The 18491-nt window shown below is 39.8% G+C and overlaps 1 protein-coding gene across 3 annotated transcripts in view; it reads right to left on the reverse strand.

Annotated features, from left to right (window-relative positions):
- The window catches only part of MYT1L (myelin transcription factor 1 like), a 685202-nt gene that overhangs the window by 47678 nt on the left and 619033 nt on the right, over positions 1 to 18491 (reverse strand). For all 3 annotated transcript variants that reach the window (XM_020965838.2, XM_078149744.1, XM_078149745.1), the window contains exons 19-20: positions 13771 to 13854; positions 11480 to 11701 (exon numbers count right to left, since the gene is read on the reverse strand). In XM_020965838.2, coding sequence (XP_020821497.2) covers positions 11480 to 11701; positions 13771 to 13854 — 306 coding nt within the window. The remainder of the gene's footprint in view (positions 1 to 11479; positions 11702 to 13770; positions 13855 to 18491) is intronic.

Here is an 18491-nt window from a genome sequence, read left to right on the forward strand (position 1 = left end):
GGACAATTCTGTCACACAAGGTTCGATCATAAGCTTACTCTGTGACCTTTGTCACTCTGAGCATGTTACCTCATGCAAAAATGGGGCCAATGATATGAATTTTCCTGAGAAAGCATCTGTGAGGATAACTGACACAACTAAAACTAATTTTTAATCTGGGTTAAGGGAAATATGGATTCTAGAAAATTCAGGAAATTGTATTTCTCTCTCTGGATTGATATTAGCCGAGGCTGAACCTCTTCCACAGCCACAGACCAATGGAAAGAGTTGTATGGAAAGAAATCTCACAGAGGAAGAGAATATGAGGAAGATTCTGTTTCTTAATAACCAGAAGAAGGCCTAAAGCTGTGTACTCTCTGAAGGTACCAAGAAGATAGTGAGAATATTTAAAATTACATTTCAACTTTAAATCCTTCTCTTTTCTTCCTTGAAAATTTTTTTTCCCTCACAGATTAAAAAAAGTGTCTTGCAGGGTTCTCAATGGCATCACGTGATTTACTCATTGATAAGGCAAATATGTCAAACTCTAGGCTCTACTTACATACACGAGAGGAGACTTGCTGAGGGTCAAATATGTAGGAGGTGTCACAGGAAGTATTCAAACTCATGTTTTTTCTGACTTCAAAGTAGGTGCTTTTTCTACTTCCATTTTTTTTTTTTTGGTGAGGCAATTGGGGTTAAGTGACTTGCCCAGAGTCACACAGCTGGTGAGTGTTATGTATTGGAAGTCACATTGGAACTCAGGTCCTCCTGATTCCAGGGCTGGTGCTGTATATATGCACCACCTAGCTGCCCCTCTATCTCTATTTCTACCTCAAAAAAAAAATAAACAAGGAGGTCAATCAAATGGTAAGAAGTCTTGAGATAATGCCATAAGGGAACTGCAAATGTTTAGCCTGGTGAAAAGATGCCTGGGAAGATGAGTGGGGCACTATAGGAATTTTTAAGTGTTTGAAGAGGGAAGAGATTTGTTCTTGGCACCAAAGGGCAAAGGGTAGAAATAAAGACAATGGACAGAAATTTGTGAAAATTAAATTCATGATTTTTTTTTAGACTTTAGCTAGTTTTTATGGGCTAACTTCCTCTCTCCCCTCTGCTTCCACTGTATAGGTAGAACAGATGTAATAATCTTCCTAAGGCACAGATGTGAACATGGCATTTTCTGTTCAAAACCATAGTGGTTCTCTATTGCCTCTGTGATCAAATTTAAACTCTTTAGACTTATATCTTAAAGCTTTCCTCAATCTGGTTCCAAACTCACTTTTCCAGCCTTATTTTATGTATTCCCATGCCTAAGAGATGAGTGTTGGAGATAAACATTGTCATCCAGCCAAGTGATCTTGTAGGTAGGAAGAGTAAGTTAGAAACTGGTGGTGGACTACTGTTTCATTAATTAGAAAGCCCAGAGGGGTATGGAAGAACAATGCTAGGCAAGGTAGGGGATCTCACACAAATGTTCCACCACCTAGAAATTTAAAGAGGAAGCTTATTGTACAAACAGAAGCTTTGAAGCATAGGAAACTTGCTGTTTCTTGCCCTGTAGTACCGTTTATGTTTTTGGAACTTTGAACAGTTCTCATTAATTATCTAACCAGGCAGCTATTGTTTGAGAAGAAAGGGAATAAAAATGGGAATGCTTTTTCTATTCCAGCCCAGTCTTCTCAGATGCTAGAAGCTGGCTTGTTTTATTGAATTACAGGACCTCAGTATTAGCAAGAACCTCAGAGACTGTGTAAATTCTGGGTAGGGAACCTGCGGCCTTGAGGCCACATATGGCCCTCTAGGTCCTCAAGTGGGGCCCTTTGACTGAATCCAAACTTCACAGAACAAATCCCCTTAGTAAAAGGATTTGTTCCATAAAACTTGGACTCAGTCAAAAGGCTGCACCCAAGGACCTAGAAGGACATGTGTGGCCTGGAGGCCGCAGGTTCTCCACCCCTGGTGTAAACTGACCCCTATCTAAATGTGAATACTAAGAATACTCTCTGTGGAGTACATGAGGAGCAGGGACCATCCAGGCTTTTCTAGACAGACTCCAGGGAGGGTTAGCCTTCTCCCTCCTGAGGCCTCCACTTCTTTCCCTTTTGGATGCTCTAAAGTTTTTCCTTACTTCCTGCTAAAATCTGCTTCTCTGCAACATCACTGTTCCCAGTTCTGCTCTCTGAGGCTAAGCAAAAAAAATTTAATCCCTCTTCAAATACTTTCATACAACTCTCTTGAGCTGCCTTGGGAAATAATGGGTTCTTCTTCACTGGAAGTCTTAGATGAAGGCTGGATGGTCACTTCATGGGAATGCTTGTTTAGGCAAGGGTAGGGCTAGAGATGGCCTCCAAATTCTCTTCAATCTCTATGATAAAAACATTTTCCAGAATCCCTGAAAACGCTTCAGCACCCAGAATAGAAAATGGTGCCTCTCATTTTAAATTCATATAGCAGTATTCTTGCACATTCCCAATAAGGAATCATGTATTATACTCTCTCTCGCTCTCTATGCTCACCTTCTTACCTCTGCACAGGCTTTCCCCCATGTCTAGAATATACTCCCTCCTCACTGCTCTTTTTCTTTCATTCAAGACCCATGCCTTCATTTTATAGAAAAGGAAACTGAGGACTATGGAGGTTAAGTGACTTGCCTAAGGTTACACAGTAAGCATCAGAGACAGGTACTCTGTGATTAGTAAGTGTTCTTTCAACTGAATTATGCTGCTCTTCCTCTACTGAGTTCAAATGCCAGGTCCCCTATGATCCCCGATCCCCCTAGTTATTAAGACCCTCTTCCTCCTCAAATCATCCTGTAGTCAACAAATCAAATCAGTAAGCATTTGTTAGGTGCCTACTATGTGCCAGGTAATACGCTAAGTACTTGGGATACAAGAGGCATAAAACAAACAAAAACTATTCCCTGCTCTCATTCCCTGATTACAAGATGTAAACAACTATGCACAAACAAGCAATTTACAAGATAAATTAGAGATAAGCAACAGAAGAAGGCAGTAAAATTATTAAAAGGGATCACAAAAGGCTTCTTGCAGAAGACAGGATTTTTGGCTGAGACTTGAAGGAAGCCAGGGAAGCTAGGAAAGAGGGATGAAGAAGAGGAGCATTCCATGCACCTGGAGTCAGGCGATTGAATGTCTTGTGTGAGGGTAGTATTATAAAGGGGGGAGTGAGTTATAAGAAGACTGTAAAGGCAGGGAAGAACTAGGTTATAAAGGATTTTAAAAATCTAACAGATTTTATATTTGATCTTGGAGGTAATAGGGAGCCACTGGAATTTATTGAATAGGGGCAAGGATGACAAGGTCAGACCTAAAATTTAGGAAGATCAATTTAATATCTGAGTGTAGGATGGGTTAGAGTGGGGGAGAGACTTAAAGCAGTGAGATCTGCTAGCCAAGAGGCTATTGCAGTGGTCCACAGCATGAGCTAATGAGGGCCTGCACAGGGTGGCAGCAGAGTCACAGGATAAAAAGTAATGTACACAAGAAGTTGCAAAGGTAGGATGGACAACACTTGAGAACACATTGGATATAAGAAGGGGGGAGTGAGAGACAGTGAGCCATCAAGGATGATACCTAGGTTATGAGCCTGGGTGATTGGGAAGATACTCTCTGAACGTTAATAGGGAAGTTAAGAAGAGGAGGGGTTTGGACATGTTAAATTTAAGATGTGTATGGGATGATTATTGAATCCATGGGAGCTGACAAGATCACCAAGTAAAATGGCATAGTTTATATGTTGTACAATTAGGTACTTCTTGAGGTACTATTTTTTTTCTTTTTGTATACTCAGTGTCTTACACAGTGTTTTGTGCTTAATATATGGATCAAATTTGTTGAACTAAACAGAAATATGTTTACTTGATAAAATTAACAACCCTTGTTGCTCACTCCACTTTTATATTGTCTTCTACCACCATCCTTTGTATTTTGTCCTTTTTACTGACACCTTCTAGTACATCCAGACTCTCATTTCCTGTGGACTAGATTATTGAAAAAGTCTTCTAACTAGCTTTCTTGACTCTTTTCTATTCCCTTCAATTCATTCTACACACAGCTGCCAGATTAATCTTAATACATAGAGCTCCTAATGTCATTCTGTTACTTAAAATCTTCGACAGTTTGCTTCTGGAGTAGTCTAAAATCCTTGGGTTGGCATTCAATACCCTTCAATTGTTCAACACAATACAAATTCCAACTAATTTATTCTCTCCAACCACACACACACAAACACAATTATTTTTCGCTGTCATACTTTATGCAGTCACACCACTGAGTTGTAGTCTTGTATAATATCTATTTGTGTACATGTCATATTGCAATATAATAGGATTACAGATTTAGAGCTGGAAGGAACGTTAGAGGTCCCCTTGTCCAATGCCTTCCTTCAGATGAGGAATCTGAGTCCCAAAGAGCTCAAGTGACCTGCTAAAGGTCACACAGGTAGGGAGAGGTAGAGTTAGGACTTCTCAGGTCTTGTGACTGCAAGTTCCTCTCTACTACTAATAATAAGTAGCATTTATATAGCACCTTATGATTTACAAAGCGTTTCATATATTTTATCTCATTTGAACCTTGCAACAATTCTAGGAGTAAGGTACTATTATTATCTTCATTTTACAGATTAGGAAACTGAAGTTGAGTGACTCATATAGGGTCACACAGCAAGTACGTGTCTGAAGCAAGATTTGAACTCAGTTCTTTGTGAGTCCTAAGTGCAGAATTCTATCCAATGTGCCACCTCTATTCTTGAAGCTAGAGATGATTTAGGTTTTCATCTTTGTATCCCCAATATCTATCAGTGCATTATACCTTTAATGAATGTTTATTTAACAGAATTTATGCAGGCATAACACATACACACTAACACACATGTCTATATGTGCACATATATGAACACACACATTGCATATGTGTACATGTATATTGTTTGTGTGCATTCCAGAAAGCTGTACATTTAATGCCAGGATTTGGAGACAAAATAAAAAGTACCCAATTCTCATTGTTGTACCCAGCAAGGTAAGGGATTGAGTCTTTTTCATGCATTGCTACATTGTGGATCTGAAATAACATAAGGTTTCAGCCCCTTTTGGTTACCTATTTTAGAGCTGGAACTGTGGCATCTCCTTGGTGGGCCAAAATGTCATTGCATGAGATATTCTGGAATATCCAGTCCAGAACCCCCAAAGTGGGGATACCCCTTTCACCCCCAAAGTCAATCTAAATTCCATATGCTCTATAAGCTAACAGATTTTGACATGAAGGGAAATCCAAATTTGTACACAGAGCTAGGCTTAGACAAAATTGTTCAGCAATTGTTTCCAAACTTATTTTGGATCCCCTCTTATCTCCTAAGAAAAGTCCCTCTTCTGTTTTTTCTCCTCAATAGTCCCTTCTGCTGTCTCTCTCTGTAAGTGGTCTCTTGTGGTTCTCTCAGCCTGTCTCCCTGACTTTGGCTCTGCTGGCTGCCTCACAGTTAAGCATTTTGGTGGTGCTTTGCTCTCCATCTTTAAATTCCTTGCTTTCTCCTTCCACAGTTCCCACTCACTCTCCTAATCCCCAACCATGGATCATCTGACCACCTGGGTTTTCTGCACCTGTACCTTCTGAGCTACTGAACACACTGGGGAAAGTGTTGTCAGGGCCCAAATACATGCTCTCTCATTTCTTATTTTTCAGATGAAAAATCTGAAGCCCCAAAGAGAAAGTGATTCCCCTAAGATCACACTGGAAGTTATCACTGGAATCCCACTGTTTTACCTCTCCTAAGGGCACTTTTATTTTAAGCCTTCTTCTAAATTTCTTACCCTAGGTTCTTTCTCTTTACAGGCAACTAAGTAATGCAGTGGGGCAGTTAGGTGGCAGAGTGGATAGAGAACTGGGCTTGGAGTTAAAATCCTGCCTCAGCTACCTACTAGCTGGGTGACCCTAGGCAAATCACTTAACCTTGTATTCCTCATCTGTAAAATGAGCTGGAGAAGGAAATGGCAAACCACTCCAGTGTCTCTGCCAAGAAAACCCCCAGTGGGGTCATGAAGAATTGGACATGACTGAACAACAACAACAATAAAGTAATGCAGTAGATAGAATGCTAGTGGAGTGGAGTCAACAAAACTTGAGTGAAAATCTTGACTTGGACACTAACTGTGTGACCCTGGGCTAGTCACTTAATGTCAGCCTGCCTCAGTTTCCTTATCAGTAAAATAAGGTTAATAATAACATATCCCTGAGTTGTTGTGAAGATAAAATGGCATATTTGTTCATTATAAAGTTCAATATAAATGCTAGTAGTTATAGTTATTATTTCTCCTGTATTTTGGAGGAGACTATAATCATATAGCAGTATTTGGTGTTGTGGTTCCATTTCGTAGTTCCTGATGGAACCCATCAGGATGCATTTGGCTCATCTTCATGAGATAATAATTGTAAAGCACTTAGCATAGTACCTGGCTCATAGCAGATGCTAAATAAATGCTGTTTCCTTCCTCTCTCTCTTTTTTCCTTCCTGTCCCACTCTCTCTTCCTTCCTTCCTTCCTTCCTTCCCTCCTTCCTTCCTTCCTTCCTTCCTTCCTTCCTTCCTTCCTTCCTTCCTTCCTTCCCTCCCTCCTTCCTTCCTTCCTTCCTTCCTTCCTTCCTTCCTTCCTTCCTTCCTTCCTTCCTTCCTTCCTTCCTTCCTTCCTTCCTTCCTTCCTTCCTTCCTTCCTTCCTTCCTTCCTTTCTTTTCTCCCCCTTCCCCCTCCTCTATCCCTTCTGACTGCAGTGACTTGCAAAATGGATAGTCCCTGATATTGCTCTAGCATTTCCAGGATCACAGTGTGGACCCTGTGCAGCTCACATTGCTATCCGCAACCTTTTAGTGTTAATTCAGTGAAGGGAATGGGGGAGAGCTCATTCATCACCTTCTTGATTCTGCTGTCAATGGCTTGATGAGGTATTGAGCAATCAGCCAACAATGCTGAAACCAGCAATCAAAACCATCCCTTGCTGGCCTCACTTTGACAGCTCAGTCAAGTCAATGGCACTGGCAGAAAGAGGGAGGGGAGGTATATATTACAAGAAATTTCAGATTGTTGTGCTACCTGTCCCGAAATGTTACCAAACATGCTTCATGTTACCTAACACACCTAAGAGACTGATCATGAGGAATCAGGTTTAGAGTCTAACAGTGTTGGAGATGATAGACAGATGCTTTAAAGTAGTCAGAATGTTGCCCTACTTACTCATAGAATCATAGATTTATGGCTGAAAAGGAATGTAGAAGTCACTTAGCACAACTCCTTCATTTTACAGATAAGGAAACTGAGGCTCAGAGAGGTCAAGACACTTGCTCAGTGTTATACAGGGAGTGCATAGAAATGAAAGGATTTGAACCTAGGTCCTCTGACTCCAAATCTATCATTCCATCAATTTTAACATGTTACTTCTCCAATAAAACTTGGGTTTCATATTCAACAGTATTTCAGGGTTACAAGAATAATAACTTATAGCGCTTTAAGGTTTAAAAATATTTTGTGCATATGATCTCTTTGTACCCCGGAATCCTGTGAAGCAGATAGAAAAATGTCACAGAGACATCTCTGACTTTGTACAAAGCTGTTGTTCTTGGTCGTTTCCAGCCATTGGTGAGTAAGTGCTGAATGGCTTCATGCTTGGAGATGACGGGACAGTCTACATATTGGCTGCTGAACAGGAATAACTGATGACTCAGTAGCTATTTAAAAGGGAGTAGGACCATCTTCAGTGTTCTCTTCACTTCCTGCTATGGACCATATGTGAACTATGTGAGGATGGGGACAGTTGATCCTATCCCCCATCACAGCCTCCACGTAGCACATGTCCTACTTAGGTGAGGTGAACCTAGGGTTTAGGCTGCCTCTTTGGTCTGTTTTTTTCTTGATCTTAGGTGAACAAGTTTCTATCCTGAGATGGACATGTCCAGGCTTGGTGGCAGGGTTAGGAATTCAAGGTCCTGGGTCCTTTTGATCACTGCTAATTAGAAGCAAAGGGAGTAGTTCCCATAAATGAATTCAGCACTCTTGGAGAAGACAACCACAAACAAAAGCATTGGCCCATGCCTTATCTATTTTTACCAGAACATACAGATTAGGAGTTGTGTTTGGACATACATAGCTGAGGTAAAATGTGATGCCTATCTGATAGTCTAACAAATTCCTATGTTCCGGCAGGGTTTAAGTATCAGCCTTCTGAGAGAGTCTATCAGTAGTTAGTTACAATGAAGTTACCTGAATTCTATTTTTAGTTGTTCTGTCAATGATCACCATGATCATCTTGCAACTTTTAGCATTTCTTTGTTTATGTAATAATATTCTCCTAGGACTCTTGTCCTTCAAACAGAGCTTGAGAGGCTGACTGAACTTGGGAAGGCTTTCAGGCACAGTGAATTTGGGATATAGTCCCTTTTCTTTTTCTTTTCTTTTTCTTTGAGGTCACACAACAAGTGGCTGTTTATTAGGGTTTTTTTTTCTTTTTTTCCATCATATTATTCTGCCTCTCTGGAAAGGCATGAGAAGGAGGTGGGGTATAGAGGCTGGGACTCAACCCCTAGAATACCTCAGTCCTCCAGAATAGCCCCTTTTCTATTTGGACAAGGCAACCACCTTGTGCAGGCCCTCATCACCTCACACCTACCCTATTTCAATAGCCCATTGGTTGGCCTTCCCCTTCCTCAAATCTCTCCCCACTCTAATTCATCCTTCATTGAGCTGTCAATATCTTACTAAAGTGTAGGTATAATCATATTGCTTGCCCCCAACCTCCATTCAATAAATTCTAGTTGCTCCCTATTACCTCAGGATCAAATATAAAACCCTCTGATTGGCTTTCAAAGCCTTTTATAACCTGACTTTGTCTGCCTTTCCAGTCTTCTTACACCTTATCCATGTACTCTGAGAGCCAGTGACGCCAGTAATTTCCTTGCTTTTCCTCATAGAATACTTCATCTCCTGACTCTGAGCAATTTTACTGGCTGTCCCCCATGTCTGCAATTCTCTTTCTCTTCATCTCTGCTCCTAGCTTCCCTCAAATCTCAGTTAAAGTCATGTCTTCTACAGGAAACCTCTTATAGTCTTCCTTAATTTTAATGCCTTCCCTTTGTGTTTTCCCTGAATTATTGTTTGCGTGTAATCTCCCCCTCTAGACTATGAGCTCCTATGAGAGCAGGGACTGTTTTTTTTCTTTCTTTATATCACCAGTGCTTTGCACATAATAGGCATTTAATAAATGGTAGTTGACTAACTGACCGTTGTGGGTCATATCATCTTCTGGAGAAGGTGACAACTGTCTCCTGCCTGTGAGTGTCACAGTAACCACCAGATTACTGACAAGCTAAGTAGAACCATAGACTGCCAGAGCTAGATATGACTTTGGGTAAAGATCATCTTGTCCAACCATCTCAGTTAACAGAGGATGAAATGGAGACTTGGCATTTGGGGCAACAACACTTATAAGAATCCCTCTAATTTCATTCCAAACATTTCGACCTATTTATGAAGTAGCCATAATATGGAAGTTAGAGACCATTAGCCTACTTCAAGAAGGTATAAGCAATGGCTATCTTTGAGCAATACTACCCATGGCAAAATGGTCCCTGAGATGTAAAAAATTCCTTTTGCCCCTAGTTATGAGAAGTTAGTCAAAAATTGGCAGATGGAAGCAAGTGTCTCGGTATAGTATGGTGCATTTACTACTCATAAGCAAATTTACCTGAGTACCTGGATGACATTTCAGGAATGAGGGGCTGGGGCCCTTGATATGAATGCTTACTGACTCCCTCACAGGATCATAGGACATTGAACTGGAAGGCACCTTAGATAACAACTAGTTCAGCCTCTTCATTTTACAGAGAAAGAAGCTGAGTTTCAAAAAAGTTAAGTGACTCCACAAGTAGTAATAAACAAAGCAGGGATTGGGACCTAGGTCTTCCCACTAATGACAAATCTAGCAGATAAATCATTATACCATGCTGATGAAGGCACTGACTGTCATTCTTTTTTGGGTAGGGTTCTGTGAAAGACCATATTTCTCTTAAATATTTAGATGTTTCTAGACTCTCATCTTCCTGTAAAGAGAATTTTCCTAACTCAAAGGGAATATATATTACATAGATTCATGGCTATAGAACTGGAAAGGTTTGGGGGGCCAACCTCCCCATTTTTACAGATGAGGAAAATGGAGCCCAGAGAGGTTAAGTGATTTGCTTAAGGTCACCCAGTAAGTGTCTGAGGCTGGATTAGAATCCAGGTCCTCCTGACTCCAAGTTTGTTGCCTTTTCCACTACATCATGCTGCCTCTGTTGCATTAAATATGACCTCTTTTAAAATGAGCTTCTCTCTTCACTCCCAAGCCTAACGACAAATCTCCATCACTATCGTTTCTATTATTTTGTTCATCATCTTTACCTTTGTTTTGTTCTTGCTGGTATAAGTGCATTGAGGATACAGGCTGACATTCTTTCAGATAATGAGGGGATGAGCAACTTTTGCAAGTGTTCCTTCGCTTCCTCTAAACTTGTAGGCACCTGCTGTTTAGTCTGGTTAAATTAGGAGAGCAGGTGAGTAGTCATTAGACACTCATTCCACAAGTCTGCACTAATCTAGGCTGGGTAAGCTGCTTCTGTTTATGTCTCTGTTTTGACAATAAGAATTCTAAACTTTTTTGTCTTTGTGATATACTACTAACATTGATTTGGCAATTCAGGGTGCATGACAGGACTAAATGGTGTTTCAGGTTCCAAGCTTGTACCTTTGAGATTTGTTGATTCTGGAAAGAGCGCTGGATTGGGAATCAAAGTACTGGGTTTCAATCATATCTCTGACACTATGTCACTTCCTCTCTGTGGGCCTCAGTTTCCTCATCTGTGAAAACAAGGGAGCTGGACTACATGACTTCTAAGGTCCCTTCTACCTCTAAGTCCTAGGATCTTCTGAATATCTTCCCCCATTTCAAACTACCGTATAGAATATAGCAAATCCAAATTATCTGGGCTGAGAAAGCCTTTCGAAAATTTCCTGATTCCCCTCACACTGCTTCAAGATACATCAAGGAGTTACAAAATCAAGTGTTGGGCCTCATAGCTTTACACTAAGGGTAAGCCTCTTGTAATTACTGTAACACCTCTTACAGATGTTTATTTTATGTGTTTTAATGGAGATACCTATCTGCACTGAACATAATATTTTGAAAAACTTGGATTTTGTTGCATCTAATGACACTTGAGCTTATACTCACAATATGTGTTTGTTTTCTAAAGTCTTATTTCCATCTCTCCTCTAGCCCCTACAAACTTCACAGTTTCCCTTACTGTATCTCAGGCTTTCTTTTTATTTTCCAATGAAGATACTGCATTGAGCTTATTAAAAGCTCCAGTTCACACCTGGACCAGGAGACTAGACATAAGATCATTCCCAACTAATGAAATGGGGTCTCATCATAGACAACAACCAACGGGGGAATTACTCACCTGCGGTGTGTAAGGAAACTACCACTGACGTGTCCTGAGCCATCACATCCTGGAGTGGGACATGACATACCTTCCGTCTTCACTGACTTCCAAGAGAACTGGGAGCCATTTAAGTACCCATCCTTTTGCCTTTTGGCTGCTAGAGGGCACCCTGACGCACTGCGGTGGGATGCATACTTTCCAGTTATATGACCCTGACCATCACAACCAGGAACTGGACATCTGGATAGCAGATAGATGAGATAAACTTTACTGTCTTGCCATCATATACCTGGTAGCCTCTACAACAAAGTCAAAACAACCTGACATGAAAAAAAAAAGAACAATCATGCTCTACGGACTCAAATAAAAAAAAAGAAAGAAAGAAAAAAAAGAAAGGAAGAAGAAAAAAATAATAAAGTGAAATCAACAAAGACGCCACCTAGTGGAATCATTAACTTTATCAGCTCATAGCTGGAGAGCTCTTGGCTGATGAAAACCCTCATACTTAACAAGTAGGAGATGGGCTCCAGCTTAGATGCAGGCTTGGAAATTAGGCTGATTTTCTTTTGGAAAGACAGGTTTCTTTTTTCAAAAGCTCTATTTTGGAATGGATTACTGGTCTTTAGAAGGGGACAATGTAAAATTCACAGGGGATCTTGTTTAGTCTCATTATTTTCAGCTTGAACACTGAATCGGATTAAATTTTAAATGAGAAAAAAAAAACCTGTGCTTTTGGCATTAACATTTAGGATATCCAGGGGGCAGGAGCTGGAATACTTGATTGGCCCCTTTATGTTCCCTACAGAACACTAGTGTATTGTTAGCCAGAATACATCCTTCTAGTTAAATAAGACCCCCTGCAGCATTTCTATCACAGCTGATGTCCAACCATGGGCTGATGCACCACAATAGCCTGAGGCTTGTCTGATGTCCAATTCTCAGTATAAATCTAGACTCTAGAAAACATTCACCCAAGATGTCAATGAACCTTCTCATAATCTCACGATCATATCTTTCCTGACTGATTCGGCAAATTAAACTGTTTATACCTTATGGGAGATAGCAAGCCATGCAATCTATTAATAAAAATCAAATTGCATGTAGCAAAAAGTAATAATAGCTGGCATTTGTATGGTATATTTTGATTCATAAGGCATGTTTACATAACTTCTTATTTGATCCTCACGATAACTTTGAGAGCTAGGTACATCAGCTAATAACACTATATAGGTGGCACAGTGGATAAAGTGCCAGGCCCAGGGTCAAGAAGAACTGAATTTAAATCTGGCCCCACCTACTTACTAGCTGTATGACCTGGGCAAGGCACTTAACTTCTGTTTGCCTTAGTTTCCTCATCCTTAAATGGGGATAATAATAGCACATACCTCCCAGGATTTTGTGAGGGTCAAATAAAATAATTGTATAATTCCTACTACAGTGCCTGACACACAGTAAGCACTATATTATTTTACAATTAAGGGACATGTTTTAATAACAATATAGCATGATGTAACAACAATAACAATAACAACAATAGTTTGATTTAAATGTCACTTTAAGGTTTACAAAGTGCTTCACAAATTTTATTTCATTTGATGTTCACAGCAACCCTGGGAGGTAAGTGCTATCATCATTATCCTCATATTACAGATGGAGAAACTGAGTTTCAGAGAGGCCAAGTCACTTTGACAACAAGGTCATATAACTAGTAAATATCTGAGACAGGATTGAAATTCAGGGCTTCTTAACTCGAGGTCCAGCCTTCTCTCTTGAAGGTCACCCTGCCTGCCTCTCCATCAGAGCTGTGAGAGCAATGGATCTGCAGTCAGGAATCCTGGGTTCAAAGCCCAGCTCTTCCACTTCCTACCTGGGACCTCCCTGGGCAAGTTCTTTCACTTCCCTGTACCCAGTTTTCTCATCTATAAAATGAGGGAGTTAGACCAGATGTTATCTAAGAGTCCTTCCAACACTGGATGTCTGATCCTCTCACCAGTCCTGAGTCCTGGGGTATGCTAAATATCAGACAAACCTTCAGGGCTTTCTGATGAACATTAACTTTCTGTTGGACATTAGCTGTAATATCTATTTCTTTGTTGATTCTTCTAAGGCTACTCTCTTACTCTGCTCTTGACTTTGAAACAAACTTTCTCTTACCTGTTTACTAAATATTTAAAAGCATGGTGTAGCTGCTCCTTTATTTTGCGGATGGCCCCTCCTGCTTCGGTGACACTCTTTGGACTGCCTGATCTTAACAACTGTGAAATCTGTGTCTTTCCAAGGGATCTACCAGGTCTTCACATTCCACTTACCTAATGGGCTCTTGATCCTCTTTGTCTTCTTTGCTTTGTGCTATCCTGATTCCACTTTTCTTTGCTCTCGGACAACCTGAAAGACTAAACAAGAAGGAAAGTCTCAGAAAGCGATCCCCTACCCTTTATCCACTACATTATCTTCAACATTGTTGCTTGAATTGGACTCTTTGGAGAGTCCCTTGTTCAGGTGCTCTGTATTCCCTAAAGACACGTGGCCTTGGTCTGTCACCTTCACGGGAGCACAAGAAAAGGAGACCTTTTCTGTAAAATTGATGGAGCTGGAATAAATTAGAGGCTTTAAACTTGGGCTCCATCAACTTGGGTTTTTTTAAAATGATATTTTGATGACTGAATTTGAATATAATTTATTTTCTTTGTAATCCTGTATTTTATTTTATGCTTTTAAAAATTATTCCAAGAGGATTCACCAAATTATCAAAAGGGTCCATGACCTAAAAAAGGTTATGAATCCTATGACTAGATGATCTTAAAGGCCCTTTCCAACAGTAAATCTTGTGAAAAGTATGAGACAGGTGAGATGAGCTAGTACCTAGGGTGAAAAGACCTTTTGTCATTCCATCTTTCTCACTGCCTCACAATTCCTAACCCCTCCTCACTATGACCTCTAATCGTTCCACTCCTCAGTTGATGTTTCTCCTTCTTTTCCTCTCACTTCTCTCCTCTGACACTGCCACCACCCTGGTGCAGTCTCTCATCACCTCAAGCCTGTGCTATTGCAATAGGCTGCTGGTCGGTCTCCCTGTCTTTTTTCTCACTCTGGTCCATTTTCTTCTCACTTAACAAAGTGGTTTTCCTGAAGTACAAGTCTGACTGTAACACCTTCCTCCCACCACTCATTCAATTAACTCTACTGGCTCTCTATTACCTTCAGGATCAAATCTAAAATCCTTTGCATGGCTTTTAAAGCCCTTCACAGTCTGGCCTCTTCCTACTACTCCAGCCTTCTTACACTTTCTTCCCTTCCATGTACTCTATTGACAATGGCCTTCTCACTGTCCCTAGCACAAACACTCAATCTCCTGACTCCATGCATTTTCACTGGCTGTCTCTCATGCCTAGATTTCTATTCCTCCTTGTCTCAGTTTCCTGGCTTCTTTCACATCTCAGCTAAAATCCCACTTTCTACAAGAAGCTTTTTTTAAACTACCCCTTAGTACTAGTACTTTTCCTGAGATTACCTCCACGTTATCCTGTCTATACTTGTACAGAGTTATTTACATGTTGTCTCCTCATTAAACTGTGAATTCCTTGAGGGCATGGATGGATTTTACCTATGGTAGGCACTTAATAAATGCTGGCTGACCTGAAGCACACTGATATACTGAGGTAGAGATAAGATGCTGAAGGTAGCACATTAACAGATATTCTTGGCTTGGGTGTATGGATGAAGAGGTGAACAGGATAGGGAGAGTAGGGATTTAATGGAAGCACTGCAGGGATAAATCTGGGATCTTACATGTAGAGGGCCCCCTGGATATTCTGGAGCCAGATCACACTAGTTCATTGATTATTAATTTTTTTATGTGACCATTTATACTACAAACACTATAAATCTGAACAGGGCTCGATTTATTGTTTTGTAGATTGTCTAGATACAAGAAAGTGAAATATTAATGATGCACATTAAACTTAAAGGTGTGACTGCTGCACCTTTTTTTTTTGAGAGTCATTTGTTAAACATTTACCAGCACTGCCCCTCCCCCCTCCCCAGAGGAGGATTGGTTTATCAATGATGGATTTGTTTCTTTTATGCTTCAAAATAAATAGGGTACAAAATCCATATTAAATTGTGTGTTTTTTAAATTCTGAAATAAATCTGTTTTGTCCCAAGTTATTTTGGGGACATACTTTAATGGTTGCTACTATGGCAAAGATGGCATTTTCACCTTTACTATAGAAAAAATAATCAACTAACAAATATTTCTTAATTTACTATTATATACCCAGTACTATGCTGGGGATAGAGAGACAAAAAAGGGAAACAAACTGCTCCTAAGGAGTTGGCATTATATTGAAATATGTATAGAGGTGGCTTTACCCTCTGCTGATGCCTGAACATGGGGTAGAATTTGCATGTCTCCCAGGTACAGGGCCCTGGTGTTCTCCAGGGGGAGGACAAAACTTTTTGCTCCTTCCTTTTTTTTCATTTACCCCTATCCAATTCCTTAATGACTAAGTTGGCTTGGCATTAAGCAGACTACATGAATGAATAGCAGTTTGGTCTTAATCACATCTCTTCCTTTACCAGGGAGCAAAAAGAGGCTTCCAATCAATATTCCACCTTGCCCCAATTTTTTTACAGCTAGATGACACTACGAATAGAATGTTGAAGTAGGGAGATCTGACTTTAAATCTGGCCTCAGTCACTTAATAGCTATGTGATTTTTACTAGGGCACTTAATCTCCATCTGTCTTAGTTTATATATATATATATATATATATATACACACACACACACACACACATATGTATGTAGATATGTGTGTATATATGTATATGCAGTATGTATATATCTATATATGTATGTATGTGTATATATCAATATCAATATATATCTATATCTATCTATCTATATACATAAAATGGAGAAAATAACAGCACCCTCTCAGGGTTGATGTGAGAATCAAATGAGATATTATTTGTAAAGCACTCTGCAAAACTTCATGTAACATATATGCTATTATTTTTTTCTTTTTTATCTGGATCACTAATGCTAGTTTGTTTGTTAGTTATAAATCTTACAACAATCCTGAACCTTCCTGTGATTTTCATTTTCTTATGGGACAAAGAATTACGGACAAGTTGGGAGGCAGGAAATGCCACATACTTATAAGGTTTTTTATAATGAAATTATTTGTAACACAAAGATTGCCAATATCTAGAGTGTCTATGCAACCCCCTCTTTGGGCTTGTGTAACTACTGGTATGAAACAATAGGGGGAGGGTAGAGAGTCATATATGTACCTTTCCTCACATCTTCCCTTCATGTTTTAGGTAGTCATTGGAGTAGCACTGAGGTTCCTTCTAATTCTGGGACTCCAATCAGTGGGTCAAGAGGGGTATAAAGGACACTGTTACCGCCTTCCTCTCCTGCTCCAGAGTGGAGACAGTAGCAACAGCTAGTTGTCAAGAAAAGGCTGAGTAGGGATAAATCTGTCTGAATGTATCTCTTTCTCTCCTCCCAGAAGCTCAACTGCTCTAGAAGATTCCATTCCTGACAGTGGGGGAAAGAAGGGGTAAGAATGAGGAGGGTGTACATTTTTGATTATAATCACAGGATGATGTGGTTCCTAGGTATTTGGGCTAAACCAGGAGAAGGGGGCTTCACAATGAAGTTGCTGTCCAACCTTTTGCCATTCACTTTCCTATTCTTAATCTTAATTTTCCCCATCTGAACAATGACAGGATTGCACTAGACTATCTTGAAGGTAGCTTTGGTTTCTAATAATCCCATGATTCCAGAATACTACTAAACCCTATGTTCATAAGGGTGAACTTCTATATTATTAAGCTCTGTTTTAGAATGACTTGGCTCAAGGTAACCATGTATTGGGTTGTGAATGAAAAAAAACATTCTCTGCAATGCTTTCTACATTGCTTACTCATAAACATAAGTGAAACTCATGACAAAAAAAGGGAAAGCTACGTAAAGAAACATATAGGTTTAAAAAGATTTTAAAAATTAACAATTTGTATGGAAGAAGAGCATGGGGCAGCTAGGTGGCAAAATGGATAGAGTGTTGGATCTGAAGTCAGGAAGATTCATCTTTCTGAGTTCAGCTCTGGTCTTAAACATTTAGTAATTGTTTTCGCATCTAAAATGAGCTGCAGAAGGAAAATGGTGAACCACTCCAGTATCTTTTCCAAGAAAACCCCAAATGGGGTCACAAAGAGTTGGACATGACTGAACATTAATTTGCTTTGTTAAAATTAGAATTATTGATTTCCTTAACAGGGACAAGAGGAAGATAAAAGAAATTAAAGGAAGAACTGAATGGAAGAATGATAATGTCTTATAAAGAGAAGGCAGAACTACTCAACATCTATTTTGCTTCTGGTTTTTTTTTTTTCCGCTACCAAGTAGAAAGATTTTTGGATGAGAAAAGATGGAACAAAATGATTACGGTGATTTGAAACACAAGGTAAGTGAGAAGATGGTGAGAAAGCACTTAGGTGTCATCAATTAATTCCAATCATGATTCCCTGAAATACTATATCCCAGGATCCTGAAAAAATTGGCAAATGTGCTGGCTAGGCTTCTATCAGTAACTTTTGAAAAACTGTAGAAAACTGAGAAGGCATCTAAAGATTAGATACGGGCAAATGTATTAAAAGAAGAGGGAAGATTTCTCAACCTTTAGGCTAGTGATCATGACTTTGATTCCTGGCAAAAGTCTATAATTTGTTATTAAATGAATTTGTCAAAGGGAAACATTGGTCACAAAGAACCAACATAAGTTCATTAAGAATAAGTGAATCTGTTTTACCTTAGACTAGGCATTCCATCTCCCAACTCACATGCTGTCCCTCATTCCTCATTCTCGATCTCTCTCTTCATCTCTGTATCCTGACTTCCACAGCTTCCTTCAAGTCTCAGCTAAAATCCCTTCCCCAAGAAGCTTTTCCTGACTCATTTAATGCTAGTGCCAATCTTTTGTTGATAACCTCCAATTGGTCCAGACTACATCTTGTGTGGA

This window comes from Phascolarctos cinereus, unplaced genomic scaffold (genome assembly GCF_003287225.1).
Source record: "Phascolarctos cinereus isolate Bilbo 61053 unplaced genomic scaffold, phaCin_HiC Scaffold_2;HRSCAF=192, whole genome shotgun sequence".
NCBI classification, from domain to species: Eukaryota; Metazoa; Chordata; class Mammalia; order Diprotodontia; family Phascolarctidae; genus Phascolarctos; species Phascolarctos cinereus.